Raw genomic sequence first — 24,372 nt, 5'->3', positions numbered from 1 at the left:
GGGAGAGCCACTGAGGGTGACTCCTGTCATCAATCTGGGGCTTCCATGTAGCACATGCATGCACACCCACACATTTGTGTGCCCACATATATACAAACATACATACATGTACACAACAGCATACACACTCAAAAGTGGGGGAGGGGTGATGACAAAGCATCCCCAAAACAAAGATGGCAACACCATTCTCAGTACGTGGGCTGCTCACAGCCAGTCTCAGGTCATGTACTGTTACAAGATAGGATATATAGTTTGTAGGCAGGCTTTAGCGTGTAGCCCTGACTCAAATGTGCTATAAAGTCAAACCTTTATAAAGCTGGCATGTCTTGCTCAATGCACAGATTCAGGGGCATCTGTGTATGGCATCATCTCATACCCTTCCATTCATTTAGCGTGGATTCAGTACACCCCATCCAGGCTCCAGGGGTTCAAAGATGTCACCCTACACACATTTCCACCCATCCTTCTGTCCTCCTCAGCTCTGGTGCCTTCTCCAGAGCTACCTGCTCCTTCCAGGAGGCAAAGTTCTACTCTGCAAAGAGGCCTGTATTGCAGTTACATGTCTAGGTAAGTGCATGGCCTTACAAATGCACAATGTGATCAGAGCACTGCCCTTCATCAAACTCTCCCAGGTGATGATCTTACTATGGCCTATGGAGCCTTCAGTCTGCCCCTACTGCATCTTTCATGGTTGCTGAAGGGATCCCTGCATGCATTATGGCCAGCAGGGAAGCGATCCAGATGAGGGGAGAATGAAACTTGGATTCTGGCTGGACTTTAGTTAGCCAACACTGGGCCAAAACTCCTGGAATCTGACACTAGGTGGTTTATTTTTTTACAACATTTGAACACAGCAAGACTTTGGGGAAATGGTTCCTTGTGACAATTATCACAACGAAGTTTTAGGCATGGCTGCATCAAGACTCCCAGTACATGTCTTTAGCAAAGCACCTGTGACTTTCCCCACAAGAATGGGCTCTATTGACTGAGGAACAGTGCTCAGGAAAAAGGCCTAGGGAGGAACAGTTTGTAATAAGCACAAGGATGGCTTAGTCTATTGATGGAGGATGCATAGTACATGTACTTCTTACATAAGGATGGGCTCTATTGACTGAGAAACAGTACTCTGAACCTGGGGAGGAACAGTTTGTAATAAGCTCAACAGTAAACTCTTTTGCAAAAGACGGGGTCCTCTGTCATAAGAATGAGTTCTAGCGACTGAGAAATATCTCTCAGAATTATGGGGGGGGGGGGTTAAACGAGGGCTGGCTTTATAGACTAGCAAAGATTACCAGGTATTAGCACATCTGTTCCCAGCCTTCTGGATGGGAAACAGGTGCCGATTTCTTCCACTGAAGAAAAAAAAAGCCTGCATGTTTAACAATTCTGGTTTTTCTAGTGTTAATCTGTGAGTTTGTGCCCTCTACAGGCCACCTTTATCCTCTTATCCACTCCCAACTCCCTAAAGTGTTGCCTTCATCCCAGCTTTAGTCATGTAGCCCATTACAGACTTCTGCTGCTTGCCTTACTTATTCCTGCCAATATTTTATAGCTCACCTCCTGCATCACGTTCTTGGAGGAGAAAGCCTACACTGGGGGTCGTCTCTTTCCTGGATAGGGCCAAGTCTGGTTAGAAGGCTCCAAGCAGCTGGATTGCTATCTGGTAGCTCACCATGGTGTTGTTACTTCCAGTAAGAGCTCATACCCAGGAAGGGCTCCATGCAAACACTTGTCACAGTAATGAACAGAAGTGCTAAGCTAACCTCTTTTCCTGCCCTGCCCAGTGGCCCCTGCACAGGGTTCCCTTACCGGTTTGTGGATCCATTATAGCAGTAGTTGGGGAGGAAGTCGAAGTTCAGCTCCCAGAAGACATGCAGGGTGATGCGGCCATAAGGAGCAGACACATTATGATTGGCTTCTCGGAACATGGCATCGAAGCTGTCTAGAGTCATGTGCTTACAGAGGAGTCGGTGTGTGAGCCGGTTAATCTCCAGCAGCCACTCTAGCTCCTGACAGTGAGAAAACCGGAGACTGCTAAAGCGTGGCAGGTAACAAACATATGCAGGCATGCACCCATCCGCCCACACCCCCGCCACCCACACACACATACTCCTTATATCTGGGGGAGACCTCCCCCCCCCCCCGATGGCCTCCTGACCTCCTATATAAGGACTAGAACTCCCTGCAGTGGCACAGAACAATGGCCCCTTCTTCTGATACTTTTGGGACGGAATAGGGCAGGGAGGCTACATGTAACCTGGAAGATCTCAGACCGTGTACAAACCCCATCTGCAGCCCTCTGGGTAGAAAGCATGTCTTTGTGCTTTCTGGTTTCCTAATTGGTGAGGAAAAAGCCCGTCTCTTAGTGTCAGTGTCACCAGTGATACATGACTGCATCTCAGCAGAGGTTACTTCTCTGTCCAGCAGGAAGTGTCAAACAGGAGCTACCACCTACTTAGAGCCAATTATTCAGTTGGAATATGATATTTCTAGGTTCTTAGATCAAGCATCACCTAATTTCGGCAATGTGTGCTTTAACCTAATTAGTGTGTTCTAATTATACATATGCCAGTATTGCTGCACTCCTTATACATATGAAAAATGAGGCATTGAGAAGACAAGGAACTTGGCTCCAGATCCAGGATCAGGGCTTCAAGGTAACATTCTTAACCATGATCAAATTACCAATGGAAGCCCATGGTGGTGCATGCCTTTAATCTCAGCAGAGGCAAGCAGATCTCTGTGAGTTCAAGGCCAGCCTGGTCTACAGTGTGAGTTCCAGGACAGCCAGGGCAGAAAAACCCTGTCTCAAAACAAAACAAAAGAAAACAACCATTGGAATTTTTAAAGGGGAAATGTTGTGTGTGTGTGTGTGTGTGTGTGTGTGTGTGTGTGTGTGTGTGTGTGGTGGGGATAGAATGGCTCCTCTTTTGGATTGCAGGTCCCAAGTCACTCAAAGCACGTGTAGTCTGTACTCAGCCCCAGTGACCAGGAACTTGTGTGCGCCATAGGCTCTGACCATTTGGAGTTCCACTTTCAGGCAAAGGAGAGGATGAGCTCAGAGTTCCGGTTTGCACAATGGGAAGCTGTGATTTTCGGAAAATGAAATGACAAGGAAACCCTTCTAGTTGGGTTTCATTTCTTGTTCTGCAACTTGTCAATCATTACTATCTGAAAGGATCAAAGTCTAAATAGACAGATGAAAACTCAAGTTCTTGGGAATCTGAGGCTACTCTGGCAACGCTTTGGTGAAGCCAGCTTTGTTACAGAGGGGAGAACCAGAGGCTGAGAAGGCCAATAACATGCCCAAGGTCACACAAGGACTATAAAAGCATGCCTTGGATGGCATTCTGGGTCTTTGGATCCCAAATAATGAGTCCTTCATCTCTTTAATACAGCTGCCTGAAGAGATGCAGGATGTTGGAGGTCAATCTTTATATTCTAAAACCATATTGAGACGGCATGGGCCAGCTTTCCCAGGGAGCTCAGTGAGTCAGTGGCCAAAGACTTGGCTCCCTTCTCATTAGCCACAGCCTCCCCACAGCCCCCCAACTTGACAAGTCCACTTTGGTAGAGTCAAGGCCTCAGCCCACACTTCTGACATTGCAGCTTGTCCTCTGGAACTCAGACTGAATGGCTGTAATGAAGGGATGCAGATAAACACTGAAAACATTAACGGCAATGGAGCCAGGCAGGACAAGAATGGGACACTAATTGGGGTGCAAAAGGCAGTATTGGAGGATGGGTTATGTGTGTTAGAGCAGAGAGGCCATAATACAGGGTTGAGCCTGGTGCTTTGACACCATCTGGTTGTTGTCATGCTCCAATGGGCTAGGGATGGCAGACCCTAAGTGTCCCCAAAGAATATGAAAATTTAGATTTCGACCACCATTGAGTGGTGGTAGTTAAGAAAAATGTTCCTAGTCTCTGTACAAAGAAAAGAAAAAAAAAATGAAAGGCAGAGAACAGACTCAGCTCTCTGCTTCTGTCTCTTGGACTGAGCTGGTTCCTGCATCTCTGTTCCCATTTACTGAGCTCTTTTGGCACACTGCTTGGGGCACCCTGTTTGGGGGGAAATAATGAGATCTAGGGAACAAGCTTGTCCTATCATTCTAAGATTTTAAGTTTCATAAACTTGTGTTAGTGTGAAAAGGGTGGACACGAGGAGACAGTACTCAATTGGGACTGTGACACAAAAGCAAAATGGGAAAATAGGACAGCCAAATGGGTGATTTTGAAGAACAAGTGGACAGAGAGCGGGAATGAGGAGAAGGAGAGGCTAGCCATACCAGAACGATTACAACTCTGAGAGGTCAGAGAGATGCCAGGAGGGGCTGCTGGGCCTGCGGGGTTAACTGCAAGTTCAGGAGAGCTGGACCTGCTTAAATCTCGGCACTCTGTGGTCAGAGCCAGGAGGTGGCTGCCAGCTGGGAATGCTAGTCTGGTGCTGTCAGAGCTTCTGGAATCTTACTTGAATGCTTCCAAAGGTTATTACATGTTGACTCAATATTTTAAGTACATGGTAGCCAAAAGAAAGCCTGCCAGTCTTTGGCTTCAGCATCCTGCTCAGCATACTTGCTGAGTTCCCAAGTCACTGTAGGGCCTATCTTTTCACACACAGTGACCTCCACATTTTACAACAGTTTTAAAGGTGTAAAGGCACATTCCTTGGTTTGTTTCTGCTATTGTGTGGAGACAGAAGCTGTTCAGCCAAGGCCAATCCCCAGAGGAGAACGGCTCCCTAGGGGGGTCCTTCCTAGCCCTCACAGGGAAGAGAATGTTCTGGGTGGGGATCAAGGCCTCATCTGATTAATAAGGCCTTTCACTGCATGTTTTCATTTTGTTCTAGCCAAGAGAACATTCAGTGTCTTCCAGTGAGTGGGAAGTGGCCATGGACACCTGCCCCCCAGACATTAGTGGAAAACAAATGAGCTGAACAAAAGAGAACAAACTCCAACTCCCACCTTTTGAGAGATAAGCCCAGGAGGACATTTTAACATGTACAAAACAAAACTGAATCTTCCAAGATAGAAGCAGCTAAGTGATCTCAGGGATGTGAACTAGTCTACAGTTTTTCTTAAGTGACTCAAGACTCAGGTGAGTAAGTGTGGCAGGTCCTGCTTAGAGATGTGTAGATATTCCCTCCTCCCTCAACCCCCAAAGAACACTGCAGCCCCATAGTTCTTTTTCTCTTAAAGAAAAAAAAAAGCTATTACTTATTAAGTGTTTATCAAGTACTAGGACCCATTCCAAATTCTTTCCTGGTGGGTTCCTGCTGTGGCCTTCACTCTAGCTGTGAGGAAACAGGCTTGGTGAAGATACCTAAGAGAGCTAGTGAATGTCAGGCACAGGACTGGGATAATAAGTCTGTCTGAGTCTGGTGTCCTAGGTTCAATGCCCTTTATGCTACCTCTTGGAGAAAAACTTAATGCAGGCAATTCCAACTACCATTTTCTAGAAGGGGACAGGTCTATTTCTGACTGTGCAACAGGGATAGATGCAAAATGAAAAACCCAGGGGTGTGTTCAAAACTATTCATCATTTCATGATGAAGGCAGTGGAACAAGCAACCAACTGTAGAGCCCTTGCAGGCCCTCAACTATTACATGCCCTTCAGTGACCCTGTGCTACTTTCTCTAGCCTATGGGGACTCTGCCTGCTTGCTCTACTCTGTAGAGCCTAAGGACATAGCCAAAGAGGGATGGTTATCTCCGATACAAGGATACTCTACTCTCTCCTCCATGCCCCACACCTGCCTCTCAGTCCAGAAGGATGGTAAAACCATTCCCCTCTTATTCATGTCTCTTTTCCAGCCACTCTGGTCAGGTATGAAAAAAATCCTCTGCTTCTCTTGAACTGGCCCAGAACAGCTACAATCATTCCCAACGAGGCATCAATCAGAGGCATCCCCTGAGCAGAGCAGAAAGCTTGCATGCCCACAGTGTCTTACCACAATTGAAGTCAGGTCTTCACTCTCAAAGCGGCTGATGGCCTGGTCCAAGGATTTGTACATGGCAGCTGAAATACGCTGGGTGATGAGTCTGTTCAAGTCAATTGATCTACCCAACAGCTGAATGGCAGAGAGAGGTGGGATGGGGGTTACTTAATACCTACACAGATGTCTGACAACTAAACACAATGTACTGGTAGGAAACTGTACTAAGATTATAAAGAACATTACTGGATCAAGGAGTGACTGTATGTAGAATATAGATGGCATCATGACATCTCTTAAAGTGGTGATTCTATTTAATTTTTTAATCTTTGTGTATGCATGATACATGTATAATGGGTACACATGCTTGTGGGAGTGTGGACATGAGCACGCCAGAGCATGTGTGTGGTGATGAGACACACACCTTGGGTGTAAGTCCTCACCCTGCACTTTGTTTCAGGGCAGGGTCTCTTGTCAGCTGTGTGAGTATGCCAAGTTAGCAGGCCCTCAAACTTCCAGAGATTTCTCCATCTCCAGTCTTACTGTTACAGAGATGTGAGCTACTGTATCTGGCTTTGCGTTGGTTCTGGGGATCTGAATGGAGGCCCTCACTTCTCTGAGCCATCTCTCCACCCCTCTGCTTTGCTTTTATAAGAGAATGTCCTTGTTTTTAGGTAATACTGGCTGAGATGCGCACGGTGAAATATCATGACACCTGCAATTACTCTTGAAAATTTAAGAGAAAATGTATGTATAATAACACATGCATATCATTTATATACAAGTTTACTGTATGTATATAAGAGAAAACACACATATGAGAAAGAGAAAAACTGAATTCAATACAGTGAAACACACATCACCATGAATTTGGCTAGACTGGAGGATGTTGTACACCTTATTATTCTGACTTCTCTGAAGTCTTTACACAAAACCCACTGAAGTAAAATATAACTCATTCAGGCTGTAGGAAGAGGCTTGGGGCAAGCTGTAACCTCAGGAAGTACTTCTGTTGACACCCTAGATTTAACCTTTAGGTTTATTCCGTGTCTTCCTGTGTTCAGTCCATAGTTTCCAGGGAGCAGTAGCCATCTTAGCCATGACCTACTTTGTGTCCTCATGGGAGTGATTTGAAAAGCAAGCATATGAAGAGCCAATTAAAGGGTAGGAAAATATAACTTAAGACAACTTCCACTGGGATCCACATAAGCATTAGTGCAGATATTATGAAGACAACAAATAACCATTTACTGAGTACCTGCTGTGTGTGCTATGCTTTGCTAGGTGCTTAGTGATTACTCTTAAGTATTACTTACCGTAGGATACATTTCTTACTAACCGATTAAGGTCCTACATGGGGACCCTGTGGCTAATTATGGCTGCACTGAAACTGATGTCACTCATCTACTGAGCCTAGTTTTTTTCTCTCCTGTGACTAGCAATGAATGTTCAGGAAGTTCAATAGGTTCCTGTTCATTTCAGCATATACTTGGCCTTAGCTCTGGTCCTTCACAGAGACCAAGGACCCCAAAATAACCACACAGATATCATGGTACACAGGCTGTTTTGTTACCAGTTTGGCCACCAGCAGGTTTAAGTTTTGGGTCTGTGGTGGTACCTGTTAAACCTTTCTAGCTCAGACCAGAATGTTTAAACAGAGAGATGTGACCTTATCCTCAGAAGTGCTTACCCCACAGCTGGGGACAAATGTTAACAGAAACCACTGCACAAAAACAAGACTATTTTACCCCATGTTTATCTTGATGCACTTCATTTAAAGGGGTTGCAGCCCTTTTTATTAATCTCAGGGGTGGACTGTCACCTGTCTCTGGGAGACAATGCTAACGAGGGAAGGGGACTGACTGCTTGTGACAGCAGGCCATGGTGGTCCCAGCTTCTCAGAGGCAGACTGGAGAGGAGCCACCAAAGGATGCTCACTACTGTTTGTAGGGTTCTGAGGCTGCTATGTCTGGGGGCAGAGAGAAGGCAGGCAGGGAGGTCCACATATCTCCACAGAGTCTGTCCTCCCATCCCTCCCATCATGGCTTTCTCCCACCATACCTGGACATGTCTCTGTTTTAGCAGCGTCTCATAGCGGTTGGATGGTGGGTATGGAATAATCACTCCATAATTCTTACATTCAGCTCGAAAACGTTTATCCAACAGGACACTGGAAAGAGAGAAGCATGAAATAAGTGCACTGAACATGGTAGTAAATGGTTTCTCAACAGCCCAGCCACTATGCCAGAGCACAGGGTCCACCCAGGAAGCACGGTCTTAAATATCTCAAACATAACTGTGGCTGCTCTGGACACGGTTCCCCACGTTTCTTTCTGGCCACAGAAGCTCAACATGTGAGATGGAATTTCTGAGTTAGAGAAAGGCAATCCAGGGTGGAGACATTATTCTTTTCTTCACTTATGACAAAAACAATTGAGTGCATCCTTAGTACATCCCAGTGATTCTAGGTACCAGAGACACCAAGTTCCTTCCTGTCCTCAAGGTACTAACTTTGTGATGAAGAGACCGCTAGAGCAAGCAAGGAAACAAAATGGTTTGCAATGGGAATCCTGTGCATAATGTTCCCCATTTACCAGGCAACACATACACACATATACACATCACATACACAGATACAAACACACATCCATGCACATGGACACACATACATACATGCCTGTAACACACATACACACAGTTATTTCTAGTGTCACAATGATTCTAGAATCAGGTGTCCAATTTAATCTTCCACATTGAGGCAGAGGTTGTAGAGCGTTTCTAGTACTTTGAAAACAACAGAACAGGATCATTTGGAGTTAGGAATTATGGGAAGTCTCTGCATAGGGGTTTTGTGGGACAGAGGCTGAATGGTAATGATAAAGTGAGGGAAGGTTATCTCACACACGAGGAGTTTGGTCTTTTTGAGAGAAGGAAAGTCAGTCATGGTAGACAAAGGGAAGAAGGTTCTGGGAAACAGGTTCATTCATTATATCAGTCTAGGCCAGATTTTGTGGGTCCACAGAACCCTTATAGAGAGGCAGGATGGAGAGATGAACTGGAAGTCATTTAAAGGTTTTAAGTGGGAAAGAGACCTATTTACACTTGCACTGTCCAAAGTAGCAGCCATCAGCCACAGTGCCTATGGAATGCCTCAAATGAGGCAGGCCCTAACTGAGATCTACTGACTTAGGAAGCCTTGGAGAAAATAGAGATATCTCCTTAATAATATTTACACTGATTCCATGTTGAAATTTTAGTGGCTTCAGTTTGTTGAATGAAATAAAACATTAAAAGTAAGATGTTTCTTTCGCTTATTAAAATATGGCTGCTAAAATGCCAAAGTTAATAAAGGTGGCTCTGATTTGTGGCAGCATTTTATTTCAGATGGATGGGATTGTACTGTTAGCCTTTCCTTTTAGTGCTTTCTCTGAATTTCCCAGCTTCTCTCAATTTCCACCACTTTGAAAAGCACCCATCTTGCAAGGAAAGTTGTTGAGGGCTATTTTAAAAAATGAATCTCTCTCTCTCTCTCTCTCTCTCTCTGTGTGTGTGTGTGTGTGTGTGTGTGTGTGTGTGTGTGTGTGTGTGCATGCGCGTGCGCGTGCGCAAGTGCACAGAACAGGGCAACCAATCCACTTGGAGTTACAGGTGGTTGTGAGGTACTGGGAATTGATCTTGGGTACTAAGCTGTCTCTCCAGCTCCCAAGATGAGATTTTACTAGGTATAGAGAGTGCCCAGAATGTGACATGCCTGCGCTTGTTTACACAGAAAATATCAGCACATTCAGGACCAGCATTGTCTTGGGAATGCTGCCTCCCCTGCTGTAATTGCATCCTACCTGATCTGCTCACACCTATTAAGCAACTACTTAGTGATGGATATGTGTTTGTGCTTTTATCTGCTCGTTGTTTAGGATTCAATCTCTTTAGTCAGTGCAGATTCTGTGTTCATGGCATCTCATGTGCTGTGCATATCAACTCCTATTTGGAATGTGTCAGGACTGTCAAAGCAAAATGGAGCCACTCACTTCCATGACGGGGGCAGGGAGAGATGCAATTGAGGTGGGGAATTGCTCTTGGGATTGATTGCGGACTAGTCCATCTGCACTTCCATCAAGAACCACAATACTTTCATATAAATGTATTTTCCTTCATGATAGTACCATTGCATGTTTTTTAAAACCCAGAAGTTCCTTGGGGATGGGATGGGGAGGTAAATCAGTATCTTCTGGTAAATACTGATAAGCCTATAAACCTGACACATCTCCAACTCAAACTTCTCCACCCTCGTCCATCCTTACACACCTTAAATACATTCTCTGTAGATTTTGTATTTTCAAAGAGTGAAGTTTAAAAATAAAAATCAAGTCAAGCCACCGCCATGCTTCAGAAACCATTTCTTGGTGGAGTAACCCTCTCCAGGATCTTCAAGGTTCATGGCACCTGGGCACACAACCCGCCCTCTAGTGGCCTGTATGGGCTACTGCCATGATGTAACTAAAGCATCTCAGCTGCTGGATGCAGGCAGGAGGGCAAGCTATTAGTTTTGTACTTCCTCCACAACGGCTTTGGCAAGAAGTTCCCGTTGCCTGCACATTCTGGACTCATTCCTCACCTTGTTTCATTTAACTCCCTAGACACTGCTTCCTTAAGATGGCTTTAACCAGCTCCTGTCATATATGCCCAAAGTCCCACGAACAGTTAAATCCTGAACTTTAGCTTTCATCACTCTCTGTCCTTCTGTTGAACTGGAGACCTCATCAAAAGTGTTTGGACACTATCTACCTATTCTACTTTACAGTGTGTTTCAATGCCGGGAACCATGGAAAGCACACGCTTTCCCTTAAGTGCCAAACAAGGGAGAACAGGGAAATCGACTCTTCTGGGCACCAGGCGGATGAGAGGAGTATGCTCGCCTACCTGCCGGCCATGGCCTTGTAGTAGGCAAAGATCTGGTCTGCCAGCTTGTAGACAAACTGATCAAAACACAGGTTCACCTGGTGAGGAGAAAGCATCGAGGTCAGTGGTTCCTGTCTGGATTGATCACAGACTGTGGGCAGTTGGGAAGGCCCCGGGGCAGGGTTGACTGAAGTGCATTCTGGGGCAGCATGACAGCGTTGATAGAGGGTAAAGAAGTGAGCATCTGAGGCCATGCAGAAGTGAGGAGCTGGCTCAGGAACCAGTCTCCTCTTTGCTCCCCCTGCTTGGTCAGCAAACACAAAGGAAAGCCCCCCTCCCCTTCATGATTACCCCTAGCAGCCTGCTAACTTGAAGACTTTGTTGCCTCCTTGTATTTGATTTTCCTTGTTCTGCAGAGTTAATCTTGAGAATGTCCTTAGAAATAGAAAAGTCCCTTCCTTCAAGCATTCCTTAAAATCTCTCTGGTTTTTAGTGTACAAAGTCTGGCATGGTAGGGTTTCACGATATTCATGGGAGACTTAAGTTTGGAAGGAAGACAAAGGTCACACCCGACAGGAAACATCAGAGCCACATCTTCCATTAATGACCAGAGAAAAACAGTGGCCATAGTGAGACGAAATATGGCAGGTTCTGGCAACATCGGGGCAGGGGATCTATCTTGGATTCCTTTCTATTAAGTGTAAGATGACATCTTTGTTTAAAGGTTTCTATGCCTATTATTTGACACCCACTGCATTACACAGGGCAAAGGCCACCGTACATGGTATGGATTTTGTACCCATGATGTCGGCTTCAGCCCATGGTGCTGGCATCATACTCAAGAACTGAGGCCTCCTGCTTGGGCAATATGCCTCCAGATGGCATCATTTGCAAGCCAAAGTGTATAAGCCCAAGAAGGTCCATGAAGCCCCTCATGGTATATAGCACCGATGAGGGAGGAGGGGGGAGAGGAATGGGCCATTGTGCACGATTATGTTTGACAGCCACAACAATCATGAATATTGTTCCCTGGAGCCACTGACATCCCCCCTCACAGTCTGTGGTAATTGCGAAGTATTGGACAAGCCCAGCCTCTTGGGAGACAGCAGGGCTGAAGGAAGTGTGTCACTTGCCTCGGCTTCAATCTCATCATAGAGGAACTGCTTTTTGAACTTGGTAAGAGCATAGTAGGCGCTGTCATTGTACAGATCCAAGGGGTAGAGGACATACCTGGGAAGGAACACAAGAGTCATGGGTGGGGGCAAGTTACACTGGCCTGGAAAACACGAGGTGTGGGTAATGAGGCAGATAGATGGCTTGGAGCTGAAGACAACGTTCTGCCTCTCCCTGAGTTCCCAGTGCCTCCCTTTAGGAAAGACTCGCTCTCCAACTTGCCCACAGATATTAGTTTACAATGCTAATGGATCCCCTGCAGGGTCTTAAAAACCTTAGCTAGGACAGCACTTCTTAGTTCCTTAGAGATGGTAATTTCCCTAGCATGGCTGCTATGAGATGGACAAAGGTTGGGAATGCAGGTAGGCTGAGGCCTTGGGGCAGAATACAAAGCTTCTACTCTACAGGCTTTTTTTTTTTTTTTTTTCCCTGTAAAGCAAAGAGGTTAGTGGCAAGCCATCCTCCCACACAACCCCAGGAGCTTCCTGGTTGGCTCAATCCTGCCTCTTACTCCATCATGGAAGGTTCTTTGGTTTCCAGGATATGGTCCGTTAGAATCCAGGGCATGGACATCTCAATAGGGAACTGGATTCGCCGGCCCATGGTTAACTCCAGGAAGAATTCTCGGAACCAGAGCTGGGAGAGGTCACAGCATTGCTGTAGAGCTTCTGGAAGTACAGGGAGAGAGAGCTTTGGCTTACCAGAGGCGCTAACCATTGGCTGTCACTGTGACTGACATCAGCGTGCTAGGTGCACAGTGGGCATGTCATATAAGGCCCTTCCCTGATTTTGCTGTCTTGTGCCTGAAGCCTGCTTAGTAGCATCTATGGGGAATGGCATCTACCAGCTTCTGAGACAGGACAAGTGATGGGGGAAGGGGCGGTGATGTTTCCAAACATTTGCCTTCCCATCATGTCCACTAAATCCCTACAGAGCCAACTGGGGAAGTGGGACTTACATACATGGGTGTGTTTTTAGAACACACCCACCAGTGTTCACTTTCAAGGAAGCATGGCTTCTTCATCCCTGTGTGTGGTGACTCTGGATCCCTTACTGTTTGGAAATCTTGAAAGCCCAACTTAAGCCATTTTCTAACGGAGAAGCCTGGACTGTTTTTCACAGGTGCACTGAGAGTCCTGTGTCACTGGGGTCCTACTTGTTTTTGCCCTACTCCGGCCAACCTCTCAGAGCAAAGGGAAAAGAGGGCATGGGACCAGGTGCAGCCTGGAAGCCTCCCTAACTAGGAGCAATGGGTTCAACAGAATCTATAGCTAGTCTGACCAACAAAAGGCTGGTCCAGAGAATGCTGGGCTATGATGTGCTCCTTGTTTGCCTTCCCCATCCTAACTAGCCACAGGGTGATCCAGTGCACAAGGGGCTATAGACATGCATCCTGTATGATTCTCCTTCCTATCTAGCCACAGGGTGATCTTGTGCCATGTTGGGCTACAGATGTGTATCTCGTATGGTTCCCCCTCCTAAGTAGCCACAGGGCTAATCCAGTACATGCTGGGTTACAGATGTGCATTCTTGTTTGATTCCCCCTAACTAAAACCCTGGGGTAATCTGGTGCACAGATGTGCATCCTGTATGATTCTACTTCCTAACTAGCCACAGGGTGATCTGGTGCACAGTGGGCTACAGACTCACATCCTGTATGATTCTCCTTCCTTACTAGCCATGACTGAGTGCCAGACAAATTCATTTGGTCAGAATAGGCACAACAGAGCCTGGCCTTTCCTACCTCCCCAAGCCGACAGAAAGGTTTTCCTTTTTGTTGTTTTTTAAATAATTCTTTGGCCCCTGGGAGCAAAATGCATCCCCCCATCTCTACAACTTCCAACCCTACCGCCTTGGTTGTCCTGGGAGGTGGATGGCTCCCCTGCTTTCCCCCAGGTGGGGGCCCTGAGGCTCACCGCTGATGTTGAGCAGGTGCGTAAAGAAGAAGGACTGTTTGTGGAAGTCCTCTATGGCGAGGACAATAGGCCCATCCAGGCTGCTTCTGAGAGTCTTCTTGGAGCCGCTTTTGTCTGCGATGAGCGACTCAAGCATGGTACGGACCATGTACAGCTTGAAAAGGAAGGGAGATAAGGTCAAAGTGGCCCTCCATGCTGAGGGAGAAGTTGCCTTCCCTTTCTACCTTCCTCGTTCTTTTTTTTCTTCCTGCTCTTACAAAGAACTGTCTTTAAAGAAGCACTGATTTAGGCAGAGAAGTGGATTTGGAGCTATTAACCTTTCTCTCCCTGCTGTTCTGGGACCCAGCACATGGCAAGCAATCATTCCATCACCGAGCTTGCCACCCACCCTTGTGCAAACCTCCGAGAGGCAGACTGACCAGCTTCGGAAAGTTCTCTGCCTAGGGCCCACAGCACCCCTCGGTGCACCTGACAATGGCAGGTAGTTAAGGCCCATGAAAGGTTCCTGCCTGCCCTGCTTAGCCAAGGGCATGGGCATCCATGTCACTCTGCAGTCACTCTCTGATCTCCCAGATGACCATGGTAACAGCATGGATGGGGCACTGAACCAGGAATCAAAAGACCCAGGTTCAAAGCCAAGCACTGCCGTTGACTTGCTGTGTGACCTTAGACGACAAAGTCTACACTCTGGGCTCCAGTTGCCTTATCTAACAGGAGGGACTGGACCGGAGATGTTCTCAATCCAGTCTCCTTCGGTGCGAACATTCTGAGGAGTTACGCAAACGGACAGAACTCAGAACAGCACCCCTCCCACCAACACCTTGTTTCTGATCCTCGTGTTGTGAGCCTGTCAGTGAACGCTGGCGCCCTCTGGAGGCGTAGGCTGCACTGTACAGCCTTCCAGAGATTCTGGGTGGAATGTGGGTTAAGTCATACTTACACAGGAGGCTACTAGACACTACTGCTTACGGAGTGCCCTACATGCAAAGGGCCTAAGTGCAGGGGGGTTGTTCTTTCCTGCTAATCTAGATTTTTTTCACACCATTTGTCTTTCACTCTGAGGATTGGAAAGGGCCTTGAGGAGCCGGGCTAGTCTGTTCCTGCTGCCTCCCGCAGTAGGCACCCAAACCAACCCAGCCAGGCGGTGTTATACCAGGGATCGGCAGCCTCTTCGGCCCTGTGTGCCACCAGTGGGGTGAAACAAAGCCCTCGGGGACCACTGGCAGGCCTAAGACATAGATAGGAGAGAAGGAAGAGGGAACGGGAGGGCAGGAGAGACAGGGAGGAGGGAGAGAGAGAAAGAGAGAGAGAGAAAAGCGAGAGGTATTGTATACAGTGGGAAAGCCACCACAACTGCAGGGGCCACACACGACACGCTCCGACCTCCCAGCAACCGTGCTACTCTCCGCTGCTTCTGGAAGGGCCCTAGGGTCTCACCCACCGTGGGCCTGGCAGTCACATATCTGCATGCCATGCCACTCTATGCAGGGTCCTCTCTGTGGGGAAGGGATGACCACTCTTGCTGGTTTCCTAGACAGTCCACCCTCAATGAACCTATCAGTAGGCCTCTCTCTCTCTCTCTCTCTCTCTCTCTCTCTCTCTCTCTTTCTCTCTCTCTTTCTCTCTCTCTCTGAGTATCAAAGTACAGTGCTAACGATGGCCTTGGAGTCCCCCAAAGAAAGGGGCTGTGGTGACTGGACTCACATCCAGTTCTAACTGTTTCAAGAGTGGGTTCATTTTGACCAGTGTCAATTCTTTAGCCAACTGTATTCTTTTAATAGGCAGTTAACCCACAAGGACAGGCTACTGCCCAACTCTGTGAGATGCCTACACTTGCTGCATTCTGAGGGCTGTCAAGGAGCCCTAGGGTGGGCATCAGGAGACCTGGGTTCTTGTCCCACCTCTACCTGGGACTCATCTTGTGACTTGGACAAGTCACTTCCCCTTTCTGGACCTCAGTTTCCCCATCTGTGCTAGGAGGAGGGGTGAGTTTACCCCTCAGCACTTTTCCAGCTCTGGGGCTGTCTAGGAGTCAACTAAACATGTCTGTGCTACCCTACTCGGCTGGCACCTGAGGGTGGGGTTTAGCTTTTGGTGACTGGCCTGCAGTACCCAAATCATCCACAAAGGTACATGCCCTCTCCTGTCTTCTTGATGTCTGTAAGCCCTCCATCCTTCTCTCCTAGCCCCTCTCAGGGCATAGAGAAATGCCTGAGAGCCGATCAGTCACACTAGGGCACTCAGCACTGTCTATAAAGGCTTCGTTGGGCTGTCCCACACGTAGAAGACCAAGTCTGTGCACACTGGTCACTGGAAGCTGCAAAGCTAAGGTCAGTGATCATCACCCTGCTAAACACTCACCTGCCCCTGCTCAGCCCCAGCCCTGCCCAGACATGGACACACACAGAAGGAGGGGTCAGAAGGGGCTCAGATGGCCCGCTTCAGGTGATCCAGGGCAGAGACAGGCTTGAAAGGTCCTACAAGGAGGAGCTTCCAGCTTGGGGTTTCTGGAGCCTGCAAGACCCTGATGGTTACAGTAAGACCCATCTGTTTTCAAAGGCCACAGAAAGCAGACCAGGAAACACCTTATCCTACATCAGCAATCAGGACTTAACTCCATGATTCACTCTTTTTACCCCATGTAAAATTTTAAGACTGTACTGGATGAGCACAGACATCATCTTATTGAAGAAGTTCCAGCTGGGAACTCAATAGTATTTCTGACAATCAGACTGTCTCTGAAGGGAGGAGGCTTGCCAGGCTTGTGGGTGTCTTTTGGAAAGGAATGGAAAAATTAGAAAAGTGTTTGGTTGGTAATGTGAACTCATCCAAAGTTTTCATTTTTAGAAGATAAGAGGAGCTCAGAAGTTAAGCTGCTTGCCCAGGAACATACAGCAAGTCAGAGGCAGAACTTGTACATTCCCATGCCAGGATGCCACTGTGGGCAAGGGTGCTGTGGTTACTACAATACACAGACCGATGCACATGAACTCCACATTAGACCCCTCTGTACTGCAGAATGTGAGCTTTACAGGGCTAGGAGATAGCTGGGGAGGTGGTTATGGTGCTACCACCATTGGTCAGACTAGACAACTGAGGCACAGAGAGACTGTGTAACATGTCCAAGGTCACACAGGTGTCTAGGACTAGAACCCAGGTCTCCTGAATCTTAGGCCAGTGATCTTCCTTTTACATCAAAATAAGACATCAGGAAAACCCCAGAGCAGCTGCTTAGCCCTGCCCTTCCTCACAAGGATCCCCATCCCACTACCCCATGCCTCAACATGTTGCCCTTTCTTAGTCCAACTGGCCTGGAGTCAGAGGAGCCAGTCTGCCTGGGAACCGCTTACCTGTGTGCTGGACGGTCCCACAGCACGGCGGGGTACCTTGATGTCAAAGCCACCTTTGGGGTCCTTTTCCCCTCTTAAGCATGGGTCATTGGGAGGCTCTCGGCCTCCTTCCCAGTCACAGATGGTCTTGCGGATTGCCTGCAGGACACTGGGGAAGGAGGAGTGGGACTTAGTCCATATGTCTGCAAGGCTGTTTTTAGGTCCCAGAGGGTCTCAGCACCTCCTGCATTAGAGGTCTGAATGTTTGGACATTCATTCCTGGACCCACTCAGGGATGCTCTTAGTGCTGATAAGGTGCTTTGAACAAGTGGCTCCTGTGGCTTTGGTGACCACTGACTACCTAAGAACTGAGGACAGGACCTGGGGATGGTGAAAGGAGATGGCAGGGTGGCATCAGTAACTACATGGATTATTTTTTCCCTTTTAAACCTTTTTTATTTAAATTAGAAACAAGCTTTTTTTTTATGCCAATCTCAGTTTCCCTCTCTCTCCCCTCCCCGCCCCCCACGCCAATTCCCTATCCCATTCCCTTTCTGCTCCCCAGGGAGGGTGAGGCCTTCCATGGGGAATTTTCAAAGTCTGTCATATCATTTGGAGCAGGGCCTAGACCCTCCTCCATGTGTCTAGGCTGAGAGAGTATACATAGATAAAATTTTAAAAAGAGCTTATATTTATAGCCTGTTCTCTCTACACTAAACGCGATGAAGTCTACACATGGATTATCCCATTTCATCAGCCCACAGCCATGGATACAGTGGGCACCGTGATCCCATTTCACAAACAAGGAACTGACATTCATGGAACTCATTTGAATAATTCACTTTTTTTGGACAGCAGTAGGTTTGAGTTCCAGTCCTGAGTGGAAGCTTGATTTATCACAAATGTCCACTGCCAGAGTGTCTCTGTGTGTAAAAGCCATGCTGGAAGCTGACTGAGCTAGGAGGCCCTCTTCTTCCAGCCCCGAATCCCTCAGTTCTGCAGTCCCCTGCATGGGGCCATCCAAGGACACACCTGATGAGGACATTCTTTTTCTTGCGAACTGCTTGCCGCAAGGGCTCGCGAAGCGTCACCTGGGCGAAATCCTGCAGGGCAGCGTAGATGGTGTTGCGGATGGCCTGGTTGAAGACACTCTCCATCCTTCCCATGAGCACCTGCAGGCCCTTGATCATGGCGATCACCTGGTGGGCACAGAGCAAGATCCAGCCTTGCTACCATTCTGCAAACCATCTGCTCCCTGTGCTTTCCCATGATGCAGGGAGGGGGCACTGGAGGTGTCCAGAGTGTGAGGCCAACGCCTCTAAAACTCCAGGTCAGGACTAGGGGAAAAATGGTGCCAAATGCACACAGATCAGAGCTGTACTCTCTCCATCAGTAGTTATCCTAAAGGGGAACGCACATGCACTGTGGGTGGGCTCGTCAATGACTTCTGCCATTAGAGAAAAAGAATGGTGTTTCCTGAGAAGCTAGAAATAGAAGTATCACATGATTCAGCCATCCTGCTTCTGGGTGTAACTGAGGGCAGTGAAACCAGTAGGAATAAACTCCTGAACTCAGTGTTAACTGTCGCACTTGTCACAACAGCTACAGACCACTAAGGTGGTCTCTGATGTGAGTGGAGAGAGAAACTGTGGTAGATATGAGTAATGCAAGATCACACAGCCATAAAGAAGAAATTCCACCATATGCAGCAGCATGGACGGAACTGGAGGCCACTGACCATGTTACATGGGGCACAGAATAAGGCGGAAAAAGAAAAAGGGAAAGGGGTTGGAGAGAAATAGTTCAGTTGGTAAAGGGTTTGCATTGCATGCATGAGACCCAAGTTCAAACTCCAGAACCATATAAAAAAGCTGAGCATGGCGGTGCTGATAGTTCCAGTTAGGAGACATAGCAAGTCAGTTCTTCTGGCTCAATGCCCAGGTAGCCAGCTCCTCAGGAATGACACAGGAAGTTAAGCTCTGGACTCCACATAGAGATGAATGTGTAACACACATGAACACACACATGCACCCACACGCACCCACACCCCCCCACACACACACGTGATGATAAAATGGTGGACATCAGAATCCTGGAAGGGTACTGCAGCCAGTAATGGAGAGGCGATAGTTCCCACGTATAGGAGTGCAGTTGGGTAGGAAGAAAGTTTCCAATGCTACATCACAGTGGGAGAGCAGCACTGCATAAGTAGCTGGATATTTCAAAATGGTTGCTAGAGAGGACTCTGAATGTTCACAACAAAACAATAAGTAGAAGTGACACATATGCAGATTAGCTGAACTGAACTTTACATACTGTGTCCACAATACTGACATGTCACAGTAGACCTCATGTATACTTGTAGCCACTGTGTTAAACCAACATAAGTGATATTTAAAAAAACCATACTCATATCTTGCTCCAAAACCAAGACTGTGCTTCATGAAGCAGTTCACCATCATCTGACTGCAAGCCCCTAACAGGAGCCTTCTGTTGAACAGAAAGGAATGAGGGAAGGACGGATGAGCTTACATATGAGGCTTGTTTCTCTCTCTAAGACATTAAAGCAATAGAACAAAATAAGAAAAACAAGATACCCCAAAACAAGCAAACAGACAACATCAAAAACATGAGCAATTAGGGTGAGAAACCTGGTCAGAAGGCGAGGCTAACCCCAGAAGCCAAAGAGTGGAATGCTTTTGCTGCAATAAAGTATTGTGAAAAAAACTAATAAGAGAGACATTCAAAGGTGGTCAGACTCTAAAAGATCTGGGCTTTGCCCAGATGTGAAATTAAAAACAACAACAACAACAACAACAACAACAACAACAAAATACATTCATATAGGGGCTAGAAAGCTGGCACAGCAGTTAAGAGCATTAACTACTTTAGCAGACTCAAAGTTCGGTTCCCAACACCTATGTTGGGCACTTATGATTGCCTAAGGGTACCTGATGGCTCTGGTCTCCTTAGACACTCATGTGTACATTCTCTCTCACCCACAAACACATAATTAAAACACTGAGACAAATGGATAGATAAGAAGGGTTGAGAATAATTCCAAACCTAGAATGGACAAGGCTGTTGGACCACAGAGGGAGCTTCTTTGCAACTTAAGACTAGGTAAAGATTGCTTAGCTAGAATCCCTCATTCACATATGTAAAACAGTAAAGTAAATAAACTGTACTCTAGCAAAAAACAAAACCAGTGTTCCTCAAAAGGTATTGCCAAGAAAACAAAGAGGCAAAGTCACCAAATAGAGAAGCAATTTGTAACACATGCATGATAAAAGCCTAGTGATGAGGATACAGAAAGAATCCTTACAATGATGAGAAGGCACAAATACAACCTTTAAAAATGGATAAGGTCTTTGATAGAGTACACCGGATGAGAGAAGAATTGCCAATAAGTATGTGAAAAGGCACTTGGTATCGTTAGACTCTGGCAAATGAGAGTGATGAAGGTTTATGAGACTCATCTACACAACCATCAGAATGGCCAAGACCATTTGTAAGATGGCCGCCACCAAGGCCTCTGAGGGCACTGAACAATGGGACACTCAGGGAGACTTGGCATTGCTGTGGCTGTTGAAGGGACACTGTCAGGCTTAACAGGACATGCCTGCAGTTCACTACCAAGTTAGTTCCAGGGTAAATAAATGAGACTCTGTCTCAACAAAAACAAACAGAAAAGTCAAAGCAAAAGGGGGTTAGGGGTATAGTTCAGCTATCATCTGTCTTATCCCCACAGTACTAGGATTAAGGGTGTGATCATGTTTTACTTTATTACATGGGTGCTTGGGATATGAACTCAGGTTCTCACGCTTGTCTGGTCAGTGCTCCTATCTACCGAGCCATCTTGCCAGACCACATCATATAATTTTAAAACTTTAATTTCTTCTTAGAAAATGCCATACACGTATACATTATGTACTGTCATCTTGACACAAGCTAGAGTCACCAGAAAGGAAGGAGCCTCAGTTGAGAAAATGCTTCCATGAGATCCAGGTATAAGGCATTTTTCTCAATTAGTGATCAGTGAGGGAGAGCCCAGGCCACTGTGGATGGTGCCATCTCTGAGCTGGTGGTCCTAGGTTCTATAAAGAAGCAGGTTGAACAAACTAGGAGAAGCAAGCCAGTATGCAGCACTCTTCCATGGCTTTTGTATCAGCTCCTGCCGCCAGGGCCCTGTCCTGTTTGAGCTCCTGTCCTGACTTCCTTTGATAAAGAGCAGCAATATGAAGGTGTAAGCCAAATAAACTGCTTTCTCCCCGAATCACTTTTTGGTCATGGTGTTTCATCACAGTAATAGAAACTCCTAACTAAGATACATTATATTTTGATTATATCCATCCTCACCCTGCTCCAAACCTTCCTCAGGACCTCCCTCCCAATTTCATATCAACCTTTCACAAGCACTTATTTATTCATCTATTTATGATGGTTTAACCCAGTGAATCAGTTAGTACATGGGCATGGAGTCATCCGCTGGGGCACAGGGAACCAACCAATGGCCATGCTCCTAAAGAAAAATGACTCTAACTACCCCAGTAACTAGCAACTGCTCCACCACTAGGGGCCTCTGGAATCCTTCAGAATTAATGCTGGAGCCTTAAACTAGCTGGCTCTCTCAACATTTCTTAGTAACTTTTGACAGAGGACAAGCTGGATGGGAAAAGTCAGAAAAGGGCAGCAAGTTACAACAACAACATTGTTGGGTGATCAAAACAACTCCGGAACCCAGGGAGCAGCAGTTTGGGGGTAGGTGGGGAGAGAAGAGCCTTGGCACCCACCTCCACAAAGGCAAACTTCTCCTCACTGGTGTAATTGTAGCGTGTGGCTCTCTCGTACTCTTCCGCTGTGCCTGGGCAGTCCTTGTTGCAAAACTTGTCTGTGGGGTGAACCAGCTTCCAAGAGTACTGGGAAGAGAATAAACAGCCAATGCCCATCACTGGAGGAATGTGGAGCAAAATGGCCAAGTCATTAACACACTAATGGATGCTGACATGAAAGCACTGACTACACAGGATGGGGAAGACCTTGAAAATACAAAGTAAACAGCCCTAGACACAAGATATCATGTGCTGAGTCTATGTATGGAACATCTAAAGTAGGGAAGCATACAGCGATAGAAAGTAGAATGCTGAGGGCTGAAGGGATGTGGTGATATAGAAGTGGGTTTTTATTTTTAATATTTATTGTTAATGATGTTTATGTGCTTATGTGGCTGTTTGTGGGGATGCAAAGTGTGGGTTCTCACAGAAGCCAGAGGCATCAATCTGTGCTGAGTTAAAAGAGGCCATGAGACACCAAATGTCAGTGCTGGGTCCTAGCCATCTCTTTGGTCCCAGGTGTGGTTTTAGCTATTTATTTTGAGTGATGGAAAATATTCTTAATTAAAGGTTATACAGTTCCATGAACATACTTAAAAATGTAGGTTTCGGTTGGGTAAGAGTTGTGGTAGACGAATTATATGCTGAAAGACAGAATACTGAGTAGAGGTAGTGGTCTACAGATGCCATGTGAAGTAGGTCAGTGTGAGGGCTGGCACCTCGCGACACCTACCACCTCCATGACATGGGCGCTCCACTTGGATAGAAGCTGCAGGCCTCGAAGGGCCAGGTCAAAAAGCTCCCGGTACTCTTCATCTGACTTCTGGCTGTCCAGCCCTGAGCCTGTCACCACCTGAGGGATAGAGAACTCCATACTCACCTCACGGTCCATGGGTTTGAGGCTTGTGAACATTACTCCACAAATTCCCCCTGGAAAAACTGTGCAGTCGTTATGCTCCCTTTGCTAGATGACCATGGCTTTGACAGTTGTCTTGCTGACATCTTCTAAGTGGCTGGGGGTTCTAATTCAGGAGGCGTCATTTCAGGTGCCCACTCACCCTCAACCTACAGCCTTAAAGCAAAGGCTATCCTGACTATTCACGTCAGGAAGTGCAGACTAAGTGGCTCATCTTTGCAATGATATTAAATACGAGTGTGTATGCAAGCAATGACTTTCATGCAACACTGTGACTTCAAGGGGTTCCTTCTGGTTTCATGGTCTACTTCACACACAGTGCTAATCACAGATCACTAAGATGCTGTCACCATTTGTTGACTAGCTATGATGCACTGATTAAAAAGATCTGATACAAATGTCTGTAGGTGTAATGTATCCACATGGCATATATACACATATATGTCCATATATGTGTGTATGTATATGCAAGTAGTCATTAATGATGGACACTATCTTTATAAATTTGTTTCATCACTACTATCTACTGTAATTTCCCAAATTAACAGTTGTAGCAATGTCTCCATCCCCTGCAGATGTCTACATGTCTCCAGCGGAATAGAGGCCTCTGCCTTTTTGGTTTAGCTCTCATATTCCAAGCTAGCATCTTCTGTGTAGCCTGAACAGTGTCAGGATGCCCACACACATTTTTGTGCTTTTAATTAACACTTTCAAACAGGACTGATGTGCTAGGCTAGTGGTTCTCAATCTTCCTAATGCTGTGACTCTTTAATACAGTTCCAACATGTGGTGACCTCCAACCATAACATTATTTTCGTTGCTACTTCATAACTATAATTTTGGTACTGTTATGAATTGTAATGTAAGTATCTGTTTTCTAATGGTTTTGGGTGATCTCTGTGAAAGGACTGTTTGACTCCTAAAGTGGTCTTGGTCCACAGGTTGAGAACCACTGTGCTTGCTATGCCATGCTCTACCTGCAGGAAAGCTGTGACAGATGTCTTAAAATACTTCCTTTAAACAGAAGTCATGGTGCTGTTGGCCCTCAGTTAATGTCAATGTATCAACAACAACAAAATATCACACAGGTATCCTTAGATAGAAATGGAGATAATACAAGATTCTGTGCTGATAAAAACACTGTGGCAAGAGGCTCATGGGAATTCTTAATTTCTTTGTGGGCATTGGTTCTAGGTTTTGAATTTAGAGTTTATGGCATTTTATGGATTGTTACTACTGAAAAGTCATGAAAACTGATAACACATATGCACACAGCATGTTCATTTGGCCCTATGTGTCTGAGGTAGTCTGTAGCCAACAAATTCATTCAATGGTAGATGGGAAATATTTGGGGAAAATGCTGTATCTATAT

At 46.4% G+C, this 24,372-nt stretch overlaps 1 protein-coding gene across 5 annotated transcripts in view; it reads right to left on the bottom strand.

Annotated features, from left to right (window-relative positions):
• The window catches only part of Cyfip2 (cytoplasmic FMR1 interacting protein 2), a 117,529-nt gene that overhangs the window by 49,903 nt on the left and 43,254 nt on the right, over positions 1-24,372 (bottom strand). For 4 of the 5 annotated variants that reach the window (XM_051180865.1, XM_051180866.1, XM_051180868.1 and 1 more), the window contains exons 12-23: positions 22,818-22,937; positions 22,046-22,171; positions 18,285-18,451; positions 17,274-17,421; positions 15,077-15,151; positions 13,924-14,077; positions 12,519-12,675; positions 11,968-12,064; positions 10,856-10,932; positions 7,997-8,105; positions 5,951-6,070; positions 1,810-2,009 (exon numbers count right to left, since the gene is read on the bottom strand). In XM_051180865.1, the coding sequence (XP_051036822.1) occupies positions 1,810-2,009; positions 5,951-6,070; positions 7,997-8,105; positions 10,856-10,932; positions 11,968-12,064; positions 12,519-12,675; positions 13,924-14,077; positions 15,077-15,151; positions 17,274-17,421; positions 18,285-18,451; positions 22,046-22,171; positions 22,818-22,937 (1,550 nt within the window). The remainder of the gene's footprint in view (positions 1-1,809; positions 2,010-5,950; positions 6,071-7,996; positions 8,106-10,855; positions 10,933-11,967; positions 12,065-12,518; positions 12,676-13,923; positions 14,078-15,076; positions 15,152-17,273; positions 17,422-18,284; positions 18,452-22,045; positions 22,172-22,817; positions 22,938-24,372) is intronic. The other variant, XM_051180869.1, reaches the window with a different exon arrangement.

The sequence above is a fragment of the Phodopus roborovskii genome, unplaced genomic scaffold (assembly GCF_943737965.1).
Source record: "Phodopus roborovskii unplaced genomic scaffold, PHOROB, whole genome shotgun sequence".
Lineage (NCBI taxonomy): Eukaryota > Metazoa > Chordata > Mammalia > Rodentia > Cricetidae > Phodopus > Phodopus roborovskii.
This window is presented reverse-complemented; position numbering and strand designations above follow the sequence as displayed.